Raw genomic sequence first — 20,214 nt, forward strand, 5'->3', positions numbered from 1 at the left:
GCAAAGAGTTGGAGTAAACGGGTTTTTTTCCGAGTGGCAAGCAGTGACTAGTGGGGTACCACAGGGATCGGTCCTTGGGCCCCAGCTATTCACAATATATATTAATGATCTATACAAGGGAACTAGATGTAATATCTCCAAATTTGCAGACGACACAAAGCTGGGTGGGCGTGTGTGCTGTGAGGAGGATGCCGAGAAACTCCAGGATGATTTGGACAGGTTGGATGATTGGGCAAAAGCATGGCAGATGCAATATAATGTAGATAAATGCGAGGTTATCCACTTTGGTGGCAAAAACAGGAAGGCAGATTATTATCTGAATGACAATAGATTGGGAGAAGGGGAAGTGCAATGAGACCTGGGTGTCCTTGTGCACCAGTCGCTGAAGGTAAGCATGCAGGTGCAGCAGGCAGTTAAGAAGGCAAATGGCATGTTGGCCTTCGTAGCGAGAGGGTTTGAGTACAGGAACAAGGATGTCTTGCTGCAGTTGTATAGGGCCTTGTTGAGACCACATCTTAAGTGTTGTGTGCAGTTTTGGTCGCCTTATCTGAGGAAGGATGTTCTTGCCATGGAAAGAGTTCAGCGAAGATTCACCAGGCTGATACCTGGGATGGCAGGAATGACGTATGAGGAGAGATTGGGTCGATTGGGCTTATACTCGCTGGAGTTTAGAAGAATGAGAGGGGATCTCATTGAAACTTATAAAATTCTGACAGGACTGGACAGACTAGATGCAGGAAGGATGTTCCCGATGGTCGGGGAGTCCAGAACCAGGGCACACAGTCTAAGGATAAGGGGTAAGCCATTTAGGACAGAAATGAGGAGGAATTTCTTCACCCAGAGAGTGGTGAACCTGTGGAATTCTCTACCACAGAAGGCAGTAGAGGCCAGTTCATTAAGTATATTCAAGAAAGAGTTGGATATATTTCTTAAGGCTAAAGGGATCAAGGGGTATGGGCAGAAAGCAGGGACAGGGTACTGAATTTGGATGATCAGCCATGACCGCATTGAATGGCGGAGCAGGCTCGAGGGGCCGAATGGCCTACTCCTGCTCCTATCTTCTATGTTTCTAGGTTTCTATGATTGAGGTTCCTTTCTGCTGCATTCCTATCTGAAGTGCTATTACCCCCCACTCTTCTGAACCATCTCATGTTTACATCAGTGTCACAATAACCAAGTCAGATGGGTGACTGTATTGATGAAGAAGGACTTGTTCTAGCGTTTTATTTGGGGAGGAGGTTCGGCAATAAAATCCAAATTTTTGTTATGGTCCCATCACAGTCAAGTGCCATTTCAGTGCGTTACTGGCCGTGCGAACGAACAAAGGTTTTTTGGTCATTTTCATGATCAAGGTGCTCCTTAATATTTCAAACTAGTTTTCCTTATCCATGCTGTTCCACAAATCCTTTGGAGAAATTGGGTATGTAGCGCCACCTATTAGTGCCTAAAGAGGGCAGTCAGTGGCTGTAGCGCCACTGGCCGCGCCTTCCGCGATATTCAGCGGGGGCGCTAATGGTAGCGTTAGCCTGTTGCACTGCGCCGCCACCGATGACGTCATCGGTGTGCGCAGCGTCCCATTAGCGCCCCGATCGCGATATTTGGTAGCGAACGCCACTGTAGCGCCGTTCGCTACCCGCGCAAGTTATGGTGGAGGTGCGGGGCGGCCGCCTGCCAGCACCTCCGTCCCCGGCCTCCTGACCCCCCCCCCCGCGGCATTGCCAGCTGTTTCCCGAGAGCCCAGCACTTCTCGGTGCCGGGCTCTTTTGCCGGCACTCGCGATCGGGGATCGCGCTGTTGCAGGCCCCTCCCCCTTAACAATGGGAGGAAGGCCTGCAATACCGCAGCGTGCCGTGCCGCAGCGTGTGGCGCTGCGGCACGTTGCGCTGCGATATTCAGTTTCAGCGCCCTAAGAGGGACGCGGAGCGCCTCGAGCCTCGCCACGTCTCCCTCTAGGGGCGCTGAAACTGAATTTCTGACGTTCGTTAATGCTCCGAACGCTGCGCAAAAATCAGTGCCCAGGCGAATTTGGCGCCACTTTGGCACCTCAACCCAATTTCTAGGCCAATATGTGTCAAAACTTCTTGCAATCAATCAGACATTCCAGCATAAGAGTGACAGAAATCATTTGTAAAAGCAATCTATCAGAGAGTTCACAACACAGAAGGAGGCCATTCGGCCCGTCGTGTATATCAGTATCTGACACACGCATATATACACATATGGATAACTTGGGCTATGGCTCCTGAGTAACAGCACCTGACATACAATCATAAATACTGCAGCACAGAAACAGGCCATCAAGTCTGTGCTGGCACTTGCCTCCACATAAACCACCCAGTCTAATCCCTCTCTCCCTGTTTTAATTCTTTTTAAATAATTCATAGACTCTGCTTCAACAACGGTTTGTGGCTGAGAATTCTACCCTCTGTGTAAGGAACCTTTTCCCACCCTGCCCATTAGTTTTTGTGATGATGTCAAACTGGCACACTCTTGTTATACTGGATGTGTTTTTGCAACTCTCATTTCTCAATACTTTGAATCGATAGACGCAGCTTGCTACATACTTCCTAACAACCTGCCGTCACTTTATTCACTCTATTTCAAACCAAACACATTCATTCTGTTTGAGAGATGCTGACACTGTATTCAAGCCAATAAAAAAGACATTTAAACATCAAAGTCTGATCAGAGATGATCTGTGATTTGTGCTGGACCGAAGCAGTTCGAGGCCTGAGGTTTTGGCAGGGGTAGCCCCGTCAGGGAAGCTAGCACAAGCTGCATCTCCCTCAACCTTTGTAGGAAATGCACAAAGGAACACTGAGTAACCTTGGAACAATGTCACATATCTTTGAATGAAGGTTATATTTGAATTTATTATTTAATCTGACAAACGCTGTACTTTGTTCTGACACTGCTAATAAATGTCAGCCCTGCATCTGCGTAGACTCATGTGATGTGCTTGTACCTTAACTATCGCGATTTACAAAAACGCATTGTCTTGGAGACCGTCAAAGTTCTATGGGCCTACCTGGAACCTTCTTAGCCCAAATGATCATATGCACAAGTTCTTTATCAGCCAGGTTCGTTAGCAAAGTCATCATGGATGCCTCGGTGAAGGGTTTGCTGGGGTCGTGCTCGGAGTAAACCATGGGAGGCTCGGCCTCCATCAGGGTGCTGAGAATCTCGTCCGACGTCATGCCCATCACCGAGTTCTGCTTGGCGTTTCTCTGCGCTGGGCTCACACTACTGGAGGCTGGTCTACTAGTGACCCCAGTACTTTTGATGCTGTGATCCTTCTCGTCCTTCCTCCGCTTGTGCTTCAGCAGGCGCCCACCCCTACGATCCTTGCGGATACCTGGCAAATAAAAAAAAAAGAAAGATAAAAGTCCATGTGGCGGAGACCACATGGGGCAATAACACAATGTGTAGCCAATGCTGTTATATGTACCTAAACACAATTCACTTTATATAGCAATGTTGTGATATGTACATGCTGGGTTGGGTTATTGGTGCAGGGTCCCTTTAAGAGCGTCGGGAACGTGATGATGTCATGACGTTGGTTACGTGATGACGTCATAGCCCCTGCACGGGGCTGAGCTTTCAGACCTCGTGGAGATTGATTAAAGTAAGACACGTTTTGTTTTTGCTTAAAGAAAAGTCTCTGCTTAAAGAAAAGTCTCAGCCTGTTGATTTCTGTCGACTCCAACATTGGTGACCCCGCTGCTCTTTTGGACGATTCCAAAGACCTCATCTGAAATGGCGACGAACGCCGTTTCCATCAAATTACCCGAGTTTTGGGAACAACAGGCTGCCGCTTGGTTCGCCCAGGCCGAGGCTCAATTTGCACTCCGGGACATCACCGCGGACGACACGAGGTACTACTATGTCATCTCTGCTCTCGGCAGCTCCACCGCGGCCAGAGTCGTGAGTCTGCTCGAGAACCCCCCGGAGCTCAACAAATACGAAACGCTGAAGGCGCACCTCTTACGAACTTTCGGACTCACCGAAGCCGAATGCGCACGCCGGCTTTTCTCTCTACCCGGGCTGGGCGACTCCAAGCCCTCGGAGCTGATGGACCACATGCTGGCCCTCCTGAGCACACACACGCCGTGCTTCCTCTTCAAGGAACTGTTCCTCCAACAGCTGCCAGGTCAGGTATGGTTGGCGTTAGCCAACTCTTCCACTACCGATTACCACGACCTGGCCAAGGAGGCCGACAAATTTTTCTCCGCCGGGCAACAGTACTGCGTGGCCACGCGGAGCCCTGCCCCCACTGATACAGCCCAAGGCAGCAACCCTCAAGCCTCTGCTTCTACCATGCGCAGTTTGGCCCCAAAGCCAGGAAGTGCCGGCCCCCGTGCAGTTTCCCCGCGTCGAAGCAAACTAAAGACCACTCATCAGCTGCCATGGCTGTCGGCCGTTCAGGCAGTTTGTTGTTTATTACAGACACTGACTCCGGACGTCGTTTCCTTTGCGACACGGGTGCCCAGGTGAGCGTCCTGCCCGCGTCAACCATAGACATTCAAGGGGGGAACCACGGCCCGTCCTCGAAGCCGCCAATGGCAGTTCCATCTGCACCTTCGGGAAACGGAACGTGGCGCTTTTTTTTCGGCGGGCAACGGTTCACCTGGGACTTTGCACAGCAAAAGTGTCCACCCCCCTTCTCGGCGCTGACTTCCTCTGTGCCAATGGCCTTTTGGTGGATGTCAAGAACCGACGTCCAATCAACGCGGTAACCTTCAGCTCGCTCCCATGTTCCCTCAGCGGGTCCAGCACGACGCAGCTGTCCAGTGCACTCTTGGCCTCCGACACGTTTTCCCGCCTCCTCGCCCAGTTCCCGGACCTTACGAAACCCACGTTCTCATCCGCCGCCACCAAACACGGGGTAGAACATCACATTTCGACCACCGGTCCGCCCGTCTACACCCGCGCTCGGCGCCTCGACCCGGGGAAGCTCGCCATCGCCAAAGCCGAGTTTGACACCATGGAGCACCTCGGCATCATCCGCTGGTCGAACAGTCCGTGGGCTTCACCCCTCCACATCGCCCCAAAACCAGGCGACGGGTGGCGCCCGTGCAGAGACTACCGGCGCCTCAACGACGCGACGACCCCCGAGCAGCCCAGCTTATGCAGCCCCTTTACGAGGCCCTCAAAGGCAAGCCCGACAAACTCGCCGTCGACTGGTCTGATGAGATGGCCAGTTCTTTCACGGACACGAAAAGGGCCCTGGCTAACGCGACCATGCTGGCGCATCCGTTGCCCGATGCGCCGATCGCTCTCACCACCGACGCCTCGGACTATGCGGTCGGCGCCGTCCACGAACAGTGGGTCAACGGCGCCTGGCAGCCGCTAGCCTTCTTCAGCCAGCAGCTTCGCCCCAATGAGCGGAAGTACAGTACCTTTGATCGCGAGCTTCTTGGCCTCTACCTCACCGTCTGACACTTCCGTTTCCTGCTGGAGGCCCGCCCGTTCACGGCGTTCGTGCACCACAAGCCGTTGACCTTCGCCATGGCCAATGCCTCCGAGCCGTGGTCGGCCCATCAGCAACGCCAGTTGGCCTTCATCTCGCAGTTTACAACGGACATCCAGCATGTGGCTGGGAAAGACAACCCCGTCGCTGACTGTCTCTCCCGAGCCGTCACCAGCGACGTGCACCTCGGCATCGACTACACCCGCACGGCGGCTGACCAGGCCTCCGACCCGGACGTCCAGGCCTACAGGACGGCGGTCACGGGCCTTCAACTAGCGGACGTCGCGTTCGACGCTGCCGGCACCACACTCCTGTGCGACGTCTCCGTTGGGCAGCCACGTCCCCTCGTGTCCAAAGGGTGGAGACGGCAAGTATTCGACGCCGTCCATAATCTTTCCCACCCGGGCAGGAAGCCGTCACAGAAGCTGGTGGCGGCCATGTTCGTCTGGCACGGGCTCAGGAAAGACGTTCGCGACGGGGCCAGCACCTGTGTGATATGCCAACGCTCGAAAATACATCGCCATACTAAGGCCCCGTTGGCGCCTTTCGTGGTGCCCGAGAGGCGGTTCGACCACGTTAACGTGGACCTGGTGGGGCCCCTGCCGCCCTCCCGTGGGTTCACCCACCTCCTCACAATGGTCGACAGAACCACCCGATGGCTGGAAGCCGTCCCGCTGTCTTCAACGATGGCTGCCGATGTGGCTCGGGCGTTCATCAGCACTTGGGTCGGCCGGTTCAGCGCCCCATCTGACATTTCCTCCGACCGGGGACCCCAGTTCACGTCAGAGCTCTGGAACGCTGTCGCCTGAGGCCTCGGGTTGAAACTCTACCACACCACAGCTTACCACCCTCAGGCTAACGGGCTGTGTGAACAGTTTCATCGCTCCATGAAGGCCGCGCTCCGGGCCAGCCTCCGGGACGACAGCTGGATCGACAGACTCCCGTGGGTCATGCTGGGACTCAGGACCGCTCCCAAGGAGGACCTCCAATCTTCGTCCGCCGAGCTCGTCTACGGACATCCGCTGCGGGTTCCCGGGGATTTCATCCCCAACGCAACGGAACCTTGGTCCGCAGCCCGTCAGCGGTCCGACCTTCTGGACAACACCAAGGTTTTCGCTCCGGTGCCCACATCGCAGCACGGCCTCCCGCAGTCCCACGTTCCGCTCGACCTTCGTGCGGCGGAGTACATTTTCGTCCGACACCATGCCCACCGGGGACCTCTTCAGCCACCCTACAATGGACCATTCCGCGTCCTGGAAACCGGGGACAAGACCTTCGTCGTGGATGTCGGCGGTAAGCCGGACTGCATTTACGTGGACCGTCTCAAGCCGGCCCACCTGGATCTGGACCGACCCGTTGAGTTGGCACAGCCCCCGAGACGGGGCCGACCTCCGGTTTCCACACCCTCAATCCACCACCGAGCGCCCGAGGTCCCTCCGACGAACCCCCCGGTCCCCACCCTGGAATTGAGGAGCCGTTCCAACCGTGTGATCCGGCCCCCCCACTGACTGACATTGCCAGTACTAGTGAATTCTGGGGGGACGTATGTGGCGGAGACCACATAGGGACAATAACACAATGGGTCAGTAATTCTGGTCCCAACGCGTGAGTACGGACGGGGTACTCACGCGTGGGCCCGTCGGAAGTGCCGGATTTCAGCATGCACAGCGCATGCGCGGGAAACCGGCATTTCCTCCAAGGGGTTCAGAGGTCCAACGCGTGCGCGCAGGGCTCTGCGCGCGCGCGTTGAACTTCCTTCTTTTTGACAGGTTTGCCCGTGTGTAAGGGCCTGAACTTTTTAGACATATAAAAAGGAGGCGTAAGGACTTGATTCTTTAAGGTAAGTGACTTGATTCTTTAAGGTAAGTGGTCTATTATTTAAAATTATAACATTTTTTCCACAACTTTATTGTTTTTAAGGACTTTACAGTAAGGTAAGTTTATTTTTAGACCCGATTTCTTAAAAAATTATTTTTTTCAAAAATTTGATTAATTGTTTAAAATAGTTTTTTAAAGTTATTTATAGTTTATTTAATTATTAGGATGTTTTTTAAAATTTTATTTAAAGTTAAACTAGTCTTTTGGCCGCCCGTACTTTTCATGAGTTTGACAGTTCTTACTATCAAACTCATGAATGAAGATTCCCCTCCCCTGATTGGCTGCACAGTGCTCACCTGATCCCAGCCGGCACATCGAACTAACTACGCTGCTGGATCAGGTAAGCACAGCGCGCTGACATCTGAACCGGGCCAGTGACAGGAATTCCAAGCAGGCCCAGGCTTCAGATGCCGGCGCGCCGGGTGAGTGCACATCGGGGGCTTGCACGCGCGGCAAGCCCCCGAACCTAATTTCTGGGCCAATGTATAGCCAATGCTGTTATATGTACCTAAACACAATTCACTTTGTATAGCAATGTTGTGATATGTACATGCTGGGTTGGGTTATTGGTGCAGGGCCCCTTTAAGAGCGTCGGGAACGTGATGACGTCATGATGTCGGTTGCGTGATGATGTCATAGCCCCTGCACGGGGCTGAGCCTTCAGACCTCGTGGAGATTGATTAAAGTAAGACACGTTTTGTTTTTGCTTAAAGAAAAGTCTCAGCCTGTTGATTTCTGTCGACTCCAACATCCAAACCTTTTAAGCCATGAGGATTTCAGTTGATGAAACAAAGTTAGTTCCTCTTGTGCGATTTCAGAAACTGGTTTGAAAGAAAAACTGGCAATGCTAATTAGGGAATAATGGGCCACAGGAGGTCTACATTAGTCACAGGATTGGGCACATATCTGACTACTTTGCCAAAACTAATTGTTAAAATAAGACAAACATACACATTTGAACTCACTGGGAAGGCAAAAAAACAAGGAAGGCAGAAGGAAAGAAAGGAAGACTTGCATTTATATAGCACCTTTCATGACCTCAGAACATCGCAAAGCACTTTACAGCCACTGTGTAGTCTCTGTTGTAATGTAGGAAACACAGCAGCCGATTCATGCACAGCAAGCTCCCACAAACAGCAATGTGATAATGACCAGATAATCTGCTTTTAGGTATTGGTTGAGGGATAAATATTGGCCAGGTCAACCAGTAGAGCTCCCCTGCTCTTCTTCGAATAGCGCCATGGGATCTTTCATGTCCACCTGAGACGGCAGATAGGGCCTCGGTTTAACGTCACATCTGGAATACGGCCCCTCCGACAGTGCAGCGCTCCCTCAGCACAGGAGTGTCAGCCTAGATTGTGAGGAGACACAGATCGGAAGATTGGGCGCGAAGATCGGGGCTCCTGATTCCCGCTGCTCCTGATTTTCCAGCCACTAAACCTTAACCACCCTCCCTGTCAACTCCCTCTGATGCTGCACTAAGCAGTACTTTAACCTGCTGAGCAGCAAACTGCGCTTGGCCGAATTAAAACTGATGAACAAAATCTGCCAATGTGTTGTTCAACTGAGCGTTTCCCTCTCCCGCACGGCAAAATGAAAAATTTCACGGTTTAAATAAATCATTACAAGTACAAAAAAAGACCAGAATTTACCAAGAAATGATTTACGCCAGAACTAAGAGATTCATTAATGCGATACACATAAACAGGTGACGTAACAATTTGTTATATCTGAGTTGTAGTTCAATCTTTGTATCTCATTTCAAAACGCAATTAGACTAGAAATTCTCACCCTTTTTTGAGCACAGTTTTGGTGTTATTTGTAAAGGAAAGGGAGGAATGGATTCCACCAAGTTCCCACCCATTTTTGGCTAGGATATGGAATTCTGACGGGGGGGGGGGGCATAGAAACAGGGGGAGGCAACGTTCCCACGAAGCGCAGGCCGTTCACCAGATTTCTAATGCACACGTGCGAGATTTGAATGGGCTGCGCAGCCCATTAAAGGGACTGCGCACCCAAAAAACAAATTAGGGAGAACATTGGGAGGAGGCCATTCAGCCCCTCGAGCCTGTTCCGCCATTCAATTAGATCATGGCTGATCTGTACATCAACTCCATTTACCCGCCTTTGTTCCATATCCCTTGATACCCTTACCCAACAAAAATCTACCCATCTCAGTCTTGAAAGCTCCAATTGACCCTCAGCATCGGAGTTTCAGATTTCCGCTACCCTTTGTGTGGAAAAAGTGCTTCTAGATTTCCCTCCTGAATGGCCTAGCTCTAATTTTAAGGTTATGCCCTCTTGTTCTGAATTCTCCCACCAGGGGAGATAGATTCTCTGTATTTGCCCTATCGAATCCCTTAATCATTTTAACAGCTCGCTTAGATCACCCCTCAACTTGCCATACAATGGTCATAAGTAGGACCCACAATGCCATATTCAAGAGAGATAGACTACCATTCGGAGAGTGAAAGAACAGCTCAGGACCACTGCAGGACAAAAACCTGTCTCTGCGGAATCTTAGGCTGGTCTGGTCCACACAGTCCACTCCGCCCCCGATGGAGTGATGAGGTGCCCTCTTGCGGGAGACGCCCAAACAGCACCATAAATGGTGCAGGTACCCACATCCGTATGTTATTGCACCCCCCCCCCCATCGCCACGATTTGGGATAAGGTCATTGGCCAGGAGGCTTCTCCTGTTTTCAGAGTTCTCATTCCACCTGGACCGCCCCCCCCACCCCTTGGCCTCTTACCCTCTCTTGAACTTTTCATTTGAGAACTACGGGCGTGACATCAGCTATCTCAGTTTCTCTACTCCCCTCACTCGTTCTAATCTATCTCCCTCTGAACTAGGGGTTGCCAACACTCCAGGACTGCCCTGGAGCCTACGGGAATTAAAGAGTAATCTCCAGGACATTGTTGTGAGCAACACCCGGGAGAAAAATCATAGGGGGGGGGATTAAAAAATTGTGTTTTTTTTAAAGAAAGTTCTTTGAGCTTTTCTGTTTATTAGTTATATAAATTTTGGACATGGGAAAAAGGCCGTTTGACTGATAGTCCAGAGTCATCCAATAGAGTAACGAGGAGTCTATTCACTTTCCAATTGGCGTGGGAAGGTATTGAGCAACCAATGGCAGAAGTGTGGGGGCGGGGCGGTTGGAGGCAGGAGGTCATGTGATGACACCTCCAGGAATATGTCCCACCAGAGTTGGCAACCCGACCCTGAACCTGCCTGTTCACTTCTAATGTTCTCCGGTTCCAATGAAAGGTCATCGACCTGGAATGTTAATGCTGCTTCTCTCTCTCCACAGATGCCCGACCTGCTGAGTGTTTCCACCATTTTCTGTTTTTTTCTGAGACGAGGTCATTGCTCGGGCAGGCAAGCAGATGTCCCGCCCCCGCCTCACCCCTGGGGTTGCTAACCCGGAAGTTCTAGGCCGCAGAAGCAAGTGCTTTGCTTCCAATTAGGGCAATTAGGGATGGGCAATAAATGCTGGCCTTGCCAGCGATGCACACATCACATAAACTATTTTTTTTAAATTCCAGAAATCTAAAAAATAGTCTTTCAAAATACAGAATTGCCTGCTAGAGTCAGTTACCTTTTAAGAAATTGCCTAAAGTTTCTACAGTTTCCTGCTCTCTGGATTGGCTGTTCCTTGAATAGCTTAGTGTTTATTGAACCACCTGAGAGGCTCAAAGTGAAGATTATTGCAGCTGAGTCCCTGATTGGCCAGATTTCAGCCACTTAGAGATAGCGAAATCCCATAGCACACACTCTGCCAATGGAAATTGGAAGTACAGTAATTAGAATTTTTATGAGTTGCTAGTAAATATTTTTTTAAATGGAGAAATTAACCCCTGGTTTTAAAAGTGAGAAACGCACCTCACCAAAACCACCAAAAATAGATTATCTGGTCATTTATCTCATTGCTGTTTGTGGGATCTTGCCGTGTACAAATTGGCTGCCGTGTTTCCTACATTACAACAGTGACTACACTTCAAAAGTACTTCATTGGCTGTAAAGTGCTTTAAGATGTCCTGAGGATGTAAAAGGTGCTATATAAATGCAAGCTCTTTCTATAGTCGGGCACCACATTTCAGGTGATGTAGTTGGTTTGACACCAAGGAGCTGGTTTTAAATTAGCCCAATGATAAGGATTGTAAGTCCCCTGTCTCACTGTCCCTGTCTCTCTGTCACTCTCTCTTTCTTTCTCTCTCTCTCGCTCTCAGTCTGTCTCTCTCTCTCTCTCTGTCTCTCTCTCTGCCTGTCTCTCTCCGTTAATTAAAATGACTTTGGTAAATTTCAATCCAGTTCCTAATGATTATGTGAATGTACAATGCAAATGTATATTTATACACTCAGGGATATACCTGTCTATACACTGTATGAATAGAACTGCGTTTATGTGCTAAACCATAAATGTATTTTGATGCTTTGGCAACATAAGATGTAACTTATCATGCCAATAAAGCGATTTGAATTGTGAATTGTGATTGCTTATCCTCAGAGCATCAGTGCCAGCAATCCAATTTAATTTCAATCGAGAACCAATTTCTACCCCACGAGCTCTCTAACAGTTTCAGCAAACCCAGTTTGAAGTGTGGATTGGTGTGAGTGACTGCAGGTGGAATGTGACAGACAATCTTCGCACTCTGCCACGTTGCATTTAGCAGCAGGGCACTGGGGGCATCTATTGTGCCCATCCACAAAGGCCTCTGAGCAACTCCTGCAATGTTTGGGGCTATTTTGATTAAAGATTTAAGGTGAGTAAAAATTTGAAGAAACCTAAAAGTAAATTAAAAACGGAGAAACTACAAACTGCAAAGAGCCATCTTAAAGAACAAACAAATTTCTAAAGCACTCACTGGGCTAAGACTCAATAAAGGAGCGTTTTCATAGAATGATAGAAATTACAGCACAGGAGGAGGCCATTCAACCCTTGGTGCTGGCACTCTCTCCTGTAACCCCAGCCCTCCCAGATCCTTTTATATTTCTCCATTTCAGATGTTTATCCCATTCCCTTTAAATGATGTTCTAGCCTCTACCTCAATAGCCACATGGTGAAGCATCCCATGATCTAATAGCCCTCAGATGAAGAACCTCCCTTCTCCCTTCCCCATTGGTTCTTCCAGTGAGAATCCTCGGTCTCCATTCCCTCGTTCCCCATTCTCCCACCAATGGAAACAATAAGGTCCCCAGGTTTCATTCACTTCTTTACTGGCTACTCCTCTCTCAGTGCTGCTCCCACTCACCAATTTGCTGCTACTCCCGGCTCTGCAGGAAATGCTGGACCCCAAGCCCACCTCATCCCCACCCCCACCCCCCGTCTCTCTTTCTCCCCCCACCCGAACACCAATCCCTCTGATCCTCATTCCCCATGCTCTCTCTCTCCCCTGACTCCAATTCACTCATCTCCTTCTCTCCTTGAGCATCCATCCTCCAACCCCAAGTCCCCTGTCTCCCTCTCCTTCAACCCCCAGTCTGCTGTCACTCTCTCCCCCGCCCCCCGCCCTAATCCTCTGACTCCCCCAATCCCCAGTGACCCACATCCACCTGAGCCCCAATCCCTTGCCCCCTAGTCCCTGTTCACTCTCTTCCATCCAAACCCCGTGGGTGGGGTGAGGTGGGGGAGGAGTGACGTCACCGAGATGGAGGTTTCCCTGCAGGGATGTCACGGAGTGGGGGGTGGGGGAAGCTGTGTGGCAAATATCCCCCAGACTGCTAGCGACAGCATCCAGGAGATTCATGCCCCATTCCGGGAGACTCCTGAGCAATCTGGGAGATTTGGCAACTCTAAGGGGGTCCCTGGGATTGAGTCTGTATTTCCAGGGAATCTCTGGGAGTGTGTCATTATGTGCAGGGGGAGTCACTATTTTCAAGGGATCCCAGGAGTGTGTTACTATTCATGGTACATAGAACGCTATCCCAGACCATAGCAAATGCAGGAATCCCAAATTACTGGGTCTGTGCTATAAATTCTGTTCGATTCAACATCACTGGTCACTCTCAGAAATGGGCTCCATGTCCCCTATGATCAGGAGTATGTCTTGACTGCCCTATATCAGGCAGCAGTCCTGCCACATCCAGTCGTGAATGGTGGTGGACCATTAAACAATTAACGGGAGGAGGAGGCTCCATGAATAACCCCATCCTCAATGATGGTGGAGCCCAGCACGTGAGTGCAAAAGACAAGGCTGAATCGTTTGCAACCATCTTCAGCCAGAAGTGCCAACTGGATGATCCATATCGGCCTCCTCCTGAGGTCCCACCATCACAGAAGCCAGTCTTTAGCCAATTCGATTCACTCCACATGATATCAAGAAATGGCTGAGCACACTGGATACAGCAAAGGCTATGGCCCTGACAACATCCCGGCTCTCGTGCTAAAGACTTGTGCTCCATAACTAGCTGTGCCTCTAGCCAAGCTGTTCCAGTACAGCTACAACACTGGCATCTATCCGACAATGTGGAAAACTGCCCAGCTATGTCCTGTTCACAAAAAGCAGGACCAATCCAATTCGGCCAATTACCGCCCAATCAGTCTACTCTCAATCATCATCAAAGTGATGGAAGGTGTCATCGACAGTGCTATCAAGCGGTGCTTACTCACCAATAACCAGCTCACTGATGCCCAGTTTGGGTTCTGCCAAGACCACTCGGCCCCCGACCTCATTACTGCCTTGGTCCAAACATGGACAAAGGAGCTGAATTCCAGAGGTGAGGTGAGAGTGATTGCCCTTGACATCAAGACAGCATTTGACCGCGTGTGGCATGAAGGAGCTCCAGTAAAACTGAAGTCAATGGGAATCAGGGGGGAAACGCTCCACTGGCTGGAGTCATACCTAGCACAAAGGAAGATAGTTGTGGTGATTGAAGGTCAATCATCACAGCCCCAGGACATCGCTGCCAGAATTCCTCAGGGCAGTGTCCTCAGCCCAACCATCTTCAGCTGCTTCATCAATGACCTTCCCTCCAACATAAGGTAAGAAATGGGGATGTTCGCTGATGACTGCACAGTGTTCAGTGCCATTCGCAACTCCTCAGATAATGAAGCAGTCCATGCCCGCATGCAACAAGACCTGGACGACATTCAGGCTTGGGCTTTTAAGTGGCAGGTAATAGTCGCGTCACAGAAGTGCCAGGCAATGACTATCTCCAACAAGCGAGAGCCTAACCACCGCCCCTTGACATTCAATGGCATTACCATCGGCAAATCCCCCACCATCAACATCCTGGGAGTTACCATTGACCAGAAACTTAACTGGACCAGCCACATAAATACTGTGGCAACAAGAGCAAATCAGAGGCTAGGTATTCTGTGGCGAGTGTCTCACCTCCTGACTCCCCAAAGCCTTGTCACTATCTACAAGGCACAAGTAAGGAGTGTGATGGAATACTCTCCACGCCTGGATAAGTGCAGCTCCAACAACACTCAAGAACCTCGACACCATCCAGGACAAAGCAACCCGATTGATTGGCACCCCATCCACCACCTTAAACATTCACTCCCTCCACCACCGGCATACCGTGGCTGTAGTTTGTACCATCTACAAGATGCAGCAACTCGCCAAGGCTTCTTCGGCAGCACCTCCCAAACCCGCGACCTCTTCCACCTAGAAGGACAAGGGCAGCAGGCGCATAGGAACACCACCACCTCCAAATTCCCCTCCAAGTCACACACCGTCCTGACTTGGAAGTATATCGCCAATCCTTCATCGACGCTGGGTTAAAATCCTGGAGCTCCCTCCCTAACAGCACTGTGGGAGTACCTTCACCGCATGGACTGCAGCGGTTCAAGAAAGCGGCTCACCACCACCTTCTCAAGGGCAATGAGGGATGGGCAATAAATGCTGGCTTTGCCAGCGATGCCCACATCCTATAAAAAACAAATAAAATTTAAAATGTTAGCGTAATCCAGGGACCATAGCCATAAGACCCCTTTTATATACTAGGCATTGCTCCACATGCATTTCTCCTATGTTCCAGAAGGCGGACTAATGAGCACTCTAAGAGATGAGAACAACTGTAAACCAACCAACTGGTTTATTTCACACGAAATTCATGACTGAACAGACTATCGTTATCACAGTGAGATTGAAGTAATTCTTATCGTTCGTCTTATCAAAAATAATAAAACTTTGCCCTTGATAAGGGCCTACCTGCAATTTAGTAGTCAGTACCGCTGCACTGACTGATGTTCACTTAGAAAGAGGGAGTTCCTTCCTTCTGCGACTGTCTCAAATTCAAACATATTGCAAAATACTTCACCCAAGAGAGACAAAAGTTTAAACTCTGCCCCTTCCTCAGCTCTCTGTGTCAAGGATCGGCTTGTTGAGCTGTGATATCTAAACTATTACCTCCCCGGTTCATGTAGCGCCATGGAATCTATATGAACATAAGAAATAAGAGCAGGAGTAGGCCATACAGCCCCTTGAACCTGCTCCGCCATTCAATAAGATCATGGCTGATCATCGACCTCAACTCCGCTTTCCCGCCCGATCTCCATATCCCTCGATTCCTCTATACAAAAATCTATCTATCTCCTCTGCCTTGAATATACTTAAAGACTCAGCATTCACAGCCTTCTGGGTCAGAGAATTCCAAAGATTCACAACCCTCTGAGTGAAGAAATTCCTTCTCATCTCGGTCTTAAATGGCCTACCCCTTATCCTGAGACTATGCCCCCTAGTTCTAGACACTCCAGCCAGGGGAAACAACCTCTCAGCATCTACCCTGTCAATCCCCTTCAGAATTTTATATGTTTCAATGAAATCACCTCTCATTCTTCTAAACTCCAGAGAATATAGGCCCAATCTACTCAATCTCTCCTCATAGGACAGCCCTCTCATCCCAGGAATCAAACTAGTGAACCTTCATTGCACCGCCTCCAAGGCAAGTATATCCTTCCTTAGATAAGTAGTCCAAACTGTGCACAGTACTCCAGGTGTGGTCTCACCAAGGCTCTGTACAATTGTAGCAAGACTTCCTTACTCTTATACTCCAACCCCCTTGCAATAATGGCCAACATACTGCCTGTTTTCCTAGGACTTCTGTTATGTCCAATGAATGGGGGCCATTCTAGGAAGATAGGAACAGGAGCAGGCTATTCAGCCCCTCGAGCCTATTCTGCCAGCCAATTAGATCATGGCTGATCTGTACCTCAACTCCATTTACCCACTTTTGCTCCATAGTCCTTGAAACTTTATCAAGAGGTGAAGTGGAATTTTCATTAGTGGCATGTTTTAACATTCTAACACTACAGATGCACATTCCTCTAGGAGGCGCTGGAGAACTGCATTTTCTTAAACTAATCTTGGCTCAATGGGTAGCACTCTTGACACTGTGTCAGAAGGTCATGGGTTCAAGCCCCACTCCAGAAACTTGAGCGCATAATCCAGGCTAGCACTCACAGTGCAATGGTGAGGGAGTGCTGCACTGTCAGAGGTGCTGTCTTACGGAGGAGACATTAAACTGAGGCCCGTCAGGTGGCTATAAACGATCCCACAGCACTATTTGAAGTAGAGCAGGGAAGTTCCTTCTGATGTCTTGGCCAACATTTATCCCTCAACCAACTTCACTAAAAACAGTTTATCTGGTCATTTAGCGCATTGCTGTTTGTGGGATCTTGCTGTGCACAAATTGGCTGCCGTGTTTCCTACATTACAACACTACTACACTTCATTGGCTGTAAAGCGATTTGCGATGTCCTTAGATTGTGAAAGGCACTATAGAAATGTAAGTCTTTCTTTTAGTTTATGAGAAACACAATTCTGTTAATTACTTCGTCTGGTAGTCAGTTAGTGGATCTAATCAATGTCATAGAGTCATAGAGTTTTACAGCACAGAAAAGAGGCCCTTCGGCCCATCGTGTCTGCGCCGTCCATCAATCCCTGTCCAGTCTAATCCCATTTTCCAGCATTTGGTCCATAGCCTTGTATGCAATGGCATTTCAAGTGCTCATCCAAATGCTTCTTGAATGTTGTGAGGGTTCCTGCCTCTACCACCCTTTCAGGCATTGAGTTCCACATTCCAACCACCCTCTGGGTGAAAAAGTTCTTCCTCAAATCCCCTCTAAATCTCCTGCCCCTTACCCTGAATCTATGCCCCCTTGTTATTGACCCCCCTACTAAGGGGGAAAGTTCCTCTTTATCTACCCTATCTATGCCCCTCATCATTTTGTACACCTCAATCAGGTCCCCCCTCAGCCTTCTTTGCTCCAAGGAAAACAACCCCAGCCTGTCCAGCCTCTCTTCATAGCTGAGGCGCTCCATCCCAGGTAACATCCTGGTGAATCTTCTCTGCACCCTCTCCAAAGCAATCACATCCTTCCTATAGTGAGGCGACCAGAACTGCACACAGTACTCCAGCTGTGGCCTCACCAGCGTTTTGTACAGCTCCATCATAACCTCCCTGCTCTTATATTCCATGCCTCGGCTAATGAAGGCAAGTATCCCATATGCCTTTTTAACCACCTTATCTACCTGTTCCGCTGCCTTCAGGGATCTATGTACATGTACACCAAGGTCCCTCTGACCCTCTGTACTTCCTAGGGTCCTACCACTCATTGTGTATTCCCTTACCTTATTTGTCCGTCCAAAATGCATCACCTCACACTTTTCAGGGTTAAATTCCATTTGCCACTTTTCCGCCCATCTGACCAACCCGTTTATATCGTCCTGTAGCCTGAGGCTTTCCTCCTCGCAATTTACCACCCCACCAATTTTCGTGTCATCTGTGAACTTACTGATCATACCTTTTACATTCTCATCCAAGTCATTTATGTAGATCACAAACAACAAGGGACCCAGCACCGATCCCTGAGGTACCCCACTGGACACAGGCTTCCAGTCACAAAAGCAACCTTCGACCATCACCCTCTGCCTCCTGCCACTCAGCCAGTTTAGGATCCAACGCGCCAAGGCACCCTGGATCCCATGGGCTCTTACCTTCTTGACCAGTCTCCTATGCAGGACTTTGTCAAAAGCTTTACTGAAGTCCATGTAAACCACATCCACAGCATTTCCCTCATCCACCCCCCTAGTCACCCCCTCGAAAAATTCAATCAGATTTGTCAGACATGATTTACCCTTGACAAAGCCATGCTGACTATCCCCGATTAATCCTTGCCTCTCCAAGTGGAGACTAATTTTGTCCCTCAGAATTTTTTCCAATAATTTTCCTACCACAGATGTTAGGCTCACTGGCCTGTAATTCCCTGGTTTATCCCTGCTACCCTTCTTGAATAATGGTACTACGTTAGCTGTTCTCCAGTCCTCTGGTACATCCCCTGTGGCCAGAGAGGTTCTGAAAATTTGTGTCAGAGCCCCTGCAATCTCCTCCTTTGCCTCCCACAGCAGCCTGGGATACATCTCGTCCGGGCCTGGGGATTTATCCACTTTTTGGCCTGCTAAAACCGCTAGCACCTCCTCCCTCTCGATGCTAATATGTTCAAGTATGTCACAGTCCCCTTGCCCGATTTCTATGTCTGCATCGTCGTTCTGCATAGTGAACACAGATGCAAAAAATTCATTTAAAACCCCGCCTACATCATCTGGCTCTACACACAGATTGCCACTTTGGTCCCTAATGGGCCCTACCCTTTCCCTGGTTATCCTCTTGCCCTTAATATACTTATAAAACATCTTAGGATTTTCCTTCATTTTGCTCGCCAGTGTTATTTCATGGCCCCTCCTCGCCCTCCTAATTTCTTTTTTAAGTATGCCCCTGCACTTTTTATACTCCTCTAGGGCTTCTTCCGTCTTTAGTCTTTTGTAACTGCCAAAAGCCCCCCTTTTATTTCTAATGCATTTTTGTATATCCCTTGTCATCCAAGGTTCCCTTTGCTTGTTGGTCCCACCCTTGACCTTTACAGGAACATGTTGGCGTTGTACTCTCTCTATTTCCCTTCTGAAAGTCTCCCACTGTTTTGATGTGGATTTTCCTATAAGTAGCTGCTCCCAGTCCACTTTGGCCAGATCCTGCCTTATCACATTAAAATCGGCCCTCCCCCAATTTAGAACCCTTATTTCCGGGCCGTCTTTGTCTTTTTCCATGACCACCTTAAATCTCACCGAATTATGGTCAGTCGCCAAAATGCTCTCCTACTGACGCTTCCACCACTTGCCCGGCTACATTCCCCAGAATTAGGTCCAGTACCGCCCCCTCTCTTGTAGGACTTTCTACATGTTGGCTCAAAAAGCTCTCCTGGATGCACTTTAAGAATTCTGCACCCTCTAAGCCTTTCACACTCTGACTATCCCAATTTATATTGGGGAAGTTGAAATCCCCCACTATTATTACCCTATTATTTTCGCACTTTTCTGAGATTTGCCTACATATCTGTTCCTCTATCTCCCCCTGACTGTTTGGGGGCCTATAGTACACTCCCAGCAAAGTGCTTGCCCCCTTTTTGTTTTTAAGTTCTACCCATATGGCCTCATTAGAGGAACCCGCTAATATATCATCCCTCCTTACAGCAGTAATTGACTCCTTAATTAATATTGCAACACCCCCTCCCCTTTTACACCCCCCTCTGTCTCAGATGTCTCAGGTACTTTGCTGTAAGTTAACCCCTTGTAGGGTGAATTTAACTCTACAACATCATCCTATTTCAAATTAACCCAATGTGATCTCCTGGTCTAATTTCATTCATCTAAAGGGGTCGGTGAGGAATTTTCCAGATGTCGTTCCCCTAATTGGCCAGTTTGTTTTCCACCTCTTCCAGGAGATGACATGGCTCCTGGTGGATAGGGAGTTTCTGTATCATGATGCAAGGGGCACCGTGACTGTACAGGACAGGCTGGGTGGACCAGCTAGGCTTTTCGTATGTTTGTATATTTCCATGTATCCCTTCTAGACCAAATAG

At 49.3% G+C, this 20,214-nt stretch overlaps 1 protein-coding gene across 1 annotated transcript in view; it reads right to left on the bottom strand.

The window, feature by feature from the left end:
• The window catches only part of esr1 (estrogen receptor 1), a 576,183-nt gene that overhangs the window by 212,685 nt on the left and 343,284 nt on the right, over positions 1-20,214 (bottom strand). Inside the window, exon 4 of the mRNA XM_085977844.1 lies at positions 3,029-3,355. Within this exon, the coding sequence (XP_085833970.1) occupies positions 3,029-3,355 (327 nt within the window). The remainder of the gene's footprint in view (positions 1-3,028; positions 3,356-20,214) is intronic.

Source organism: Somniosus microcephalus, chromosome 3 (genome assembly GCF_052327205.1).
Source record: "Somniosus microcephalus isolate GS21.2 chromosome 3, FLI_Smic_1.0, whole genome shotgun sequence".
Lineage (NCBI taxonomy): Eukaryota > Metazoa > Chordata > Chondrichthyes > Squaliformes > Somniosidae > Somniosus > Somniosus microcephalus.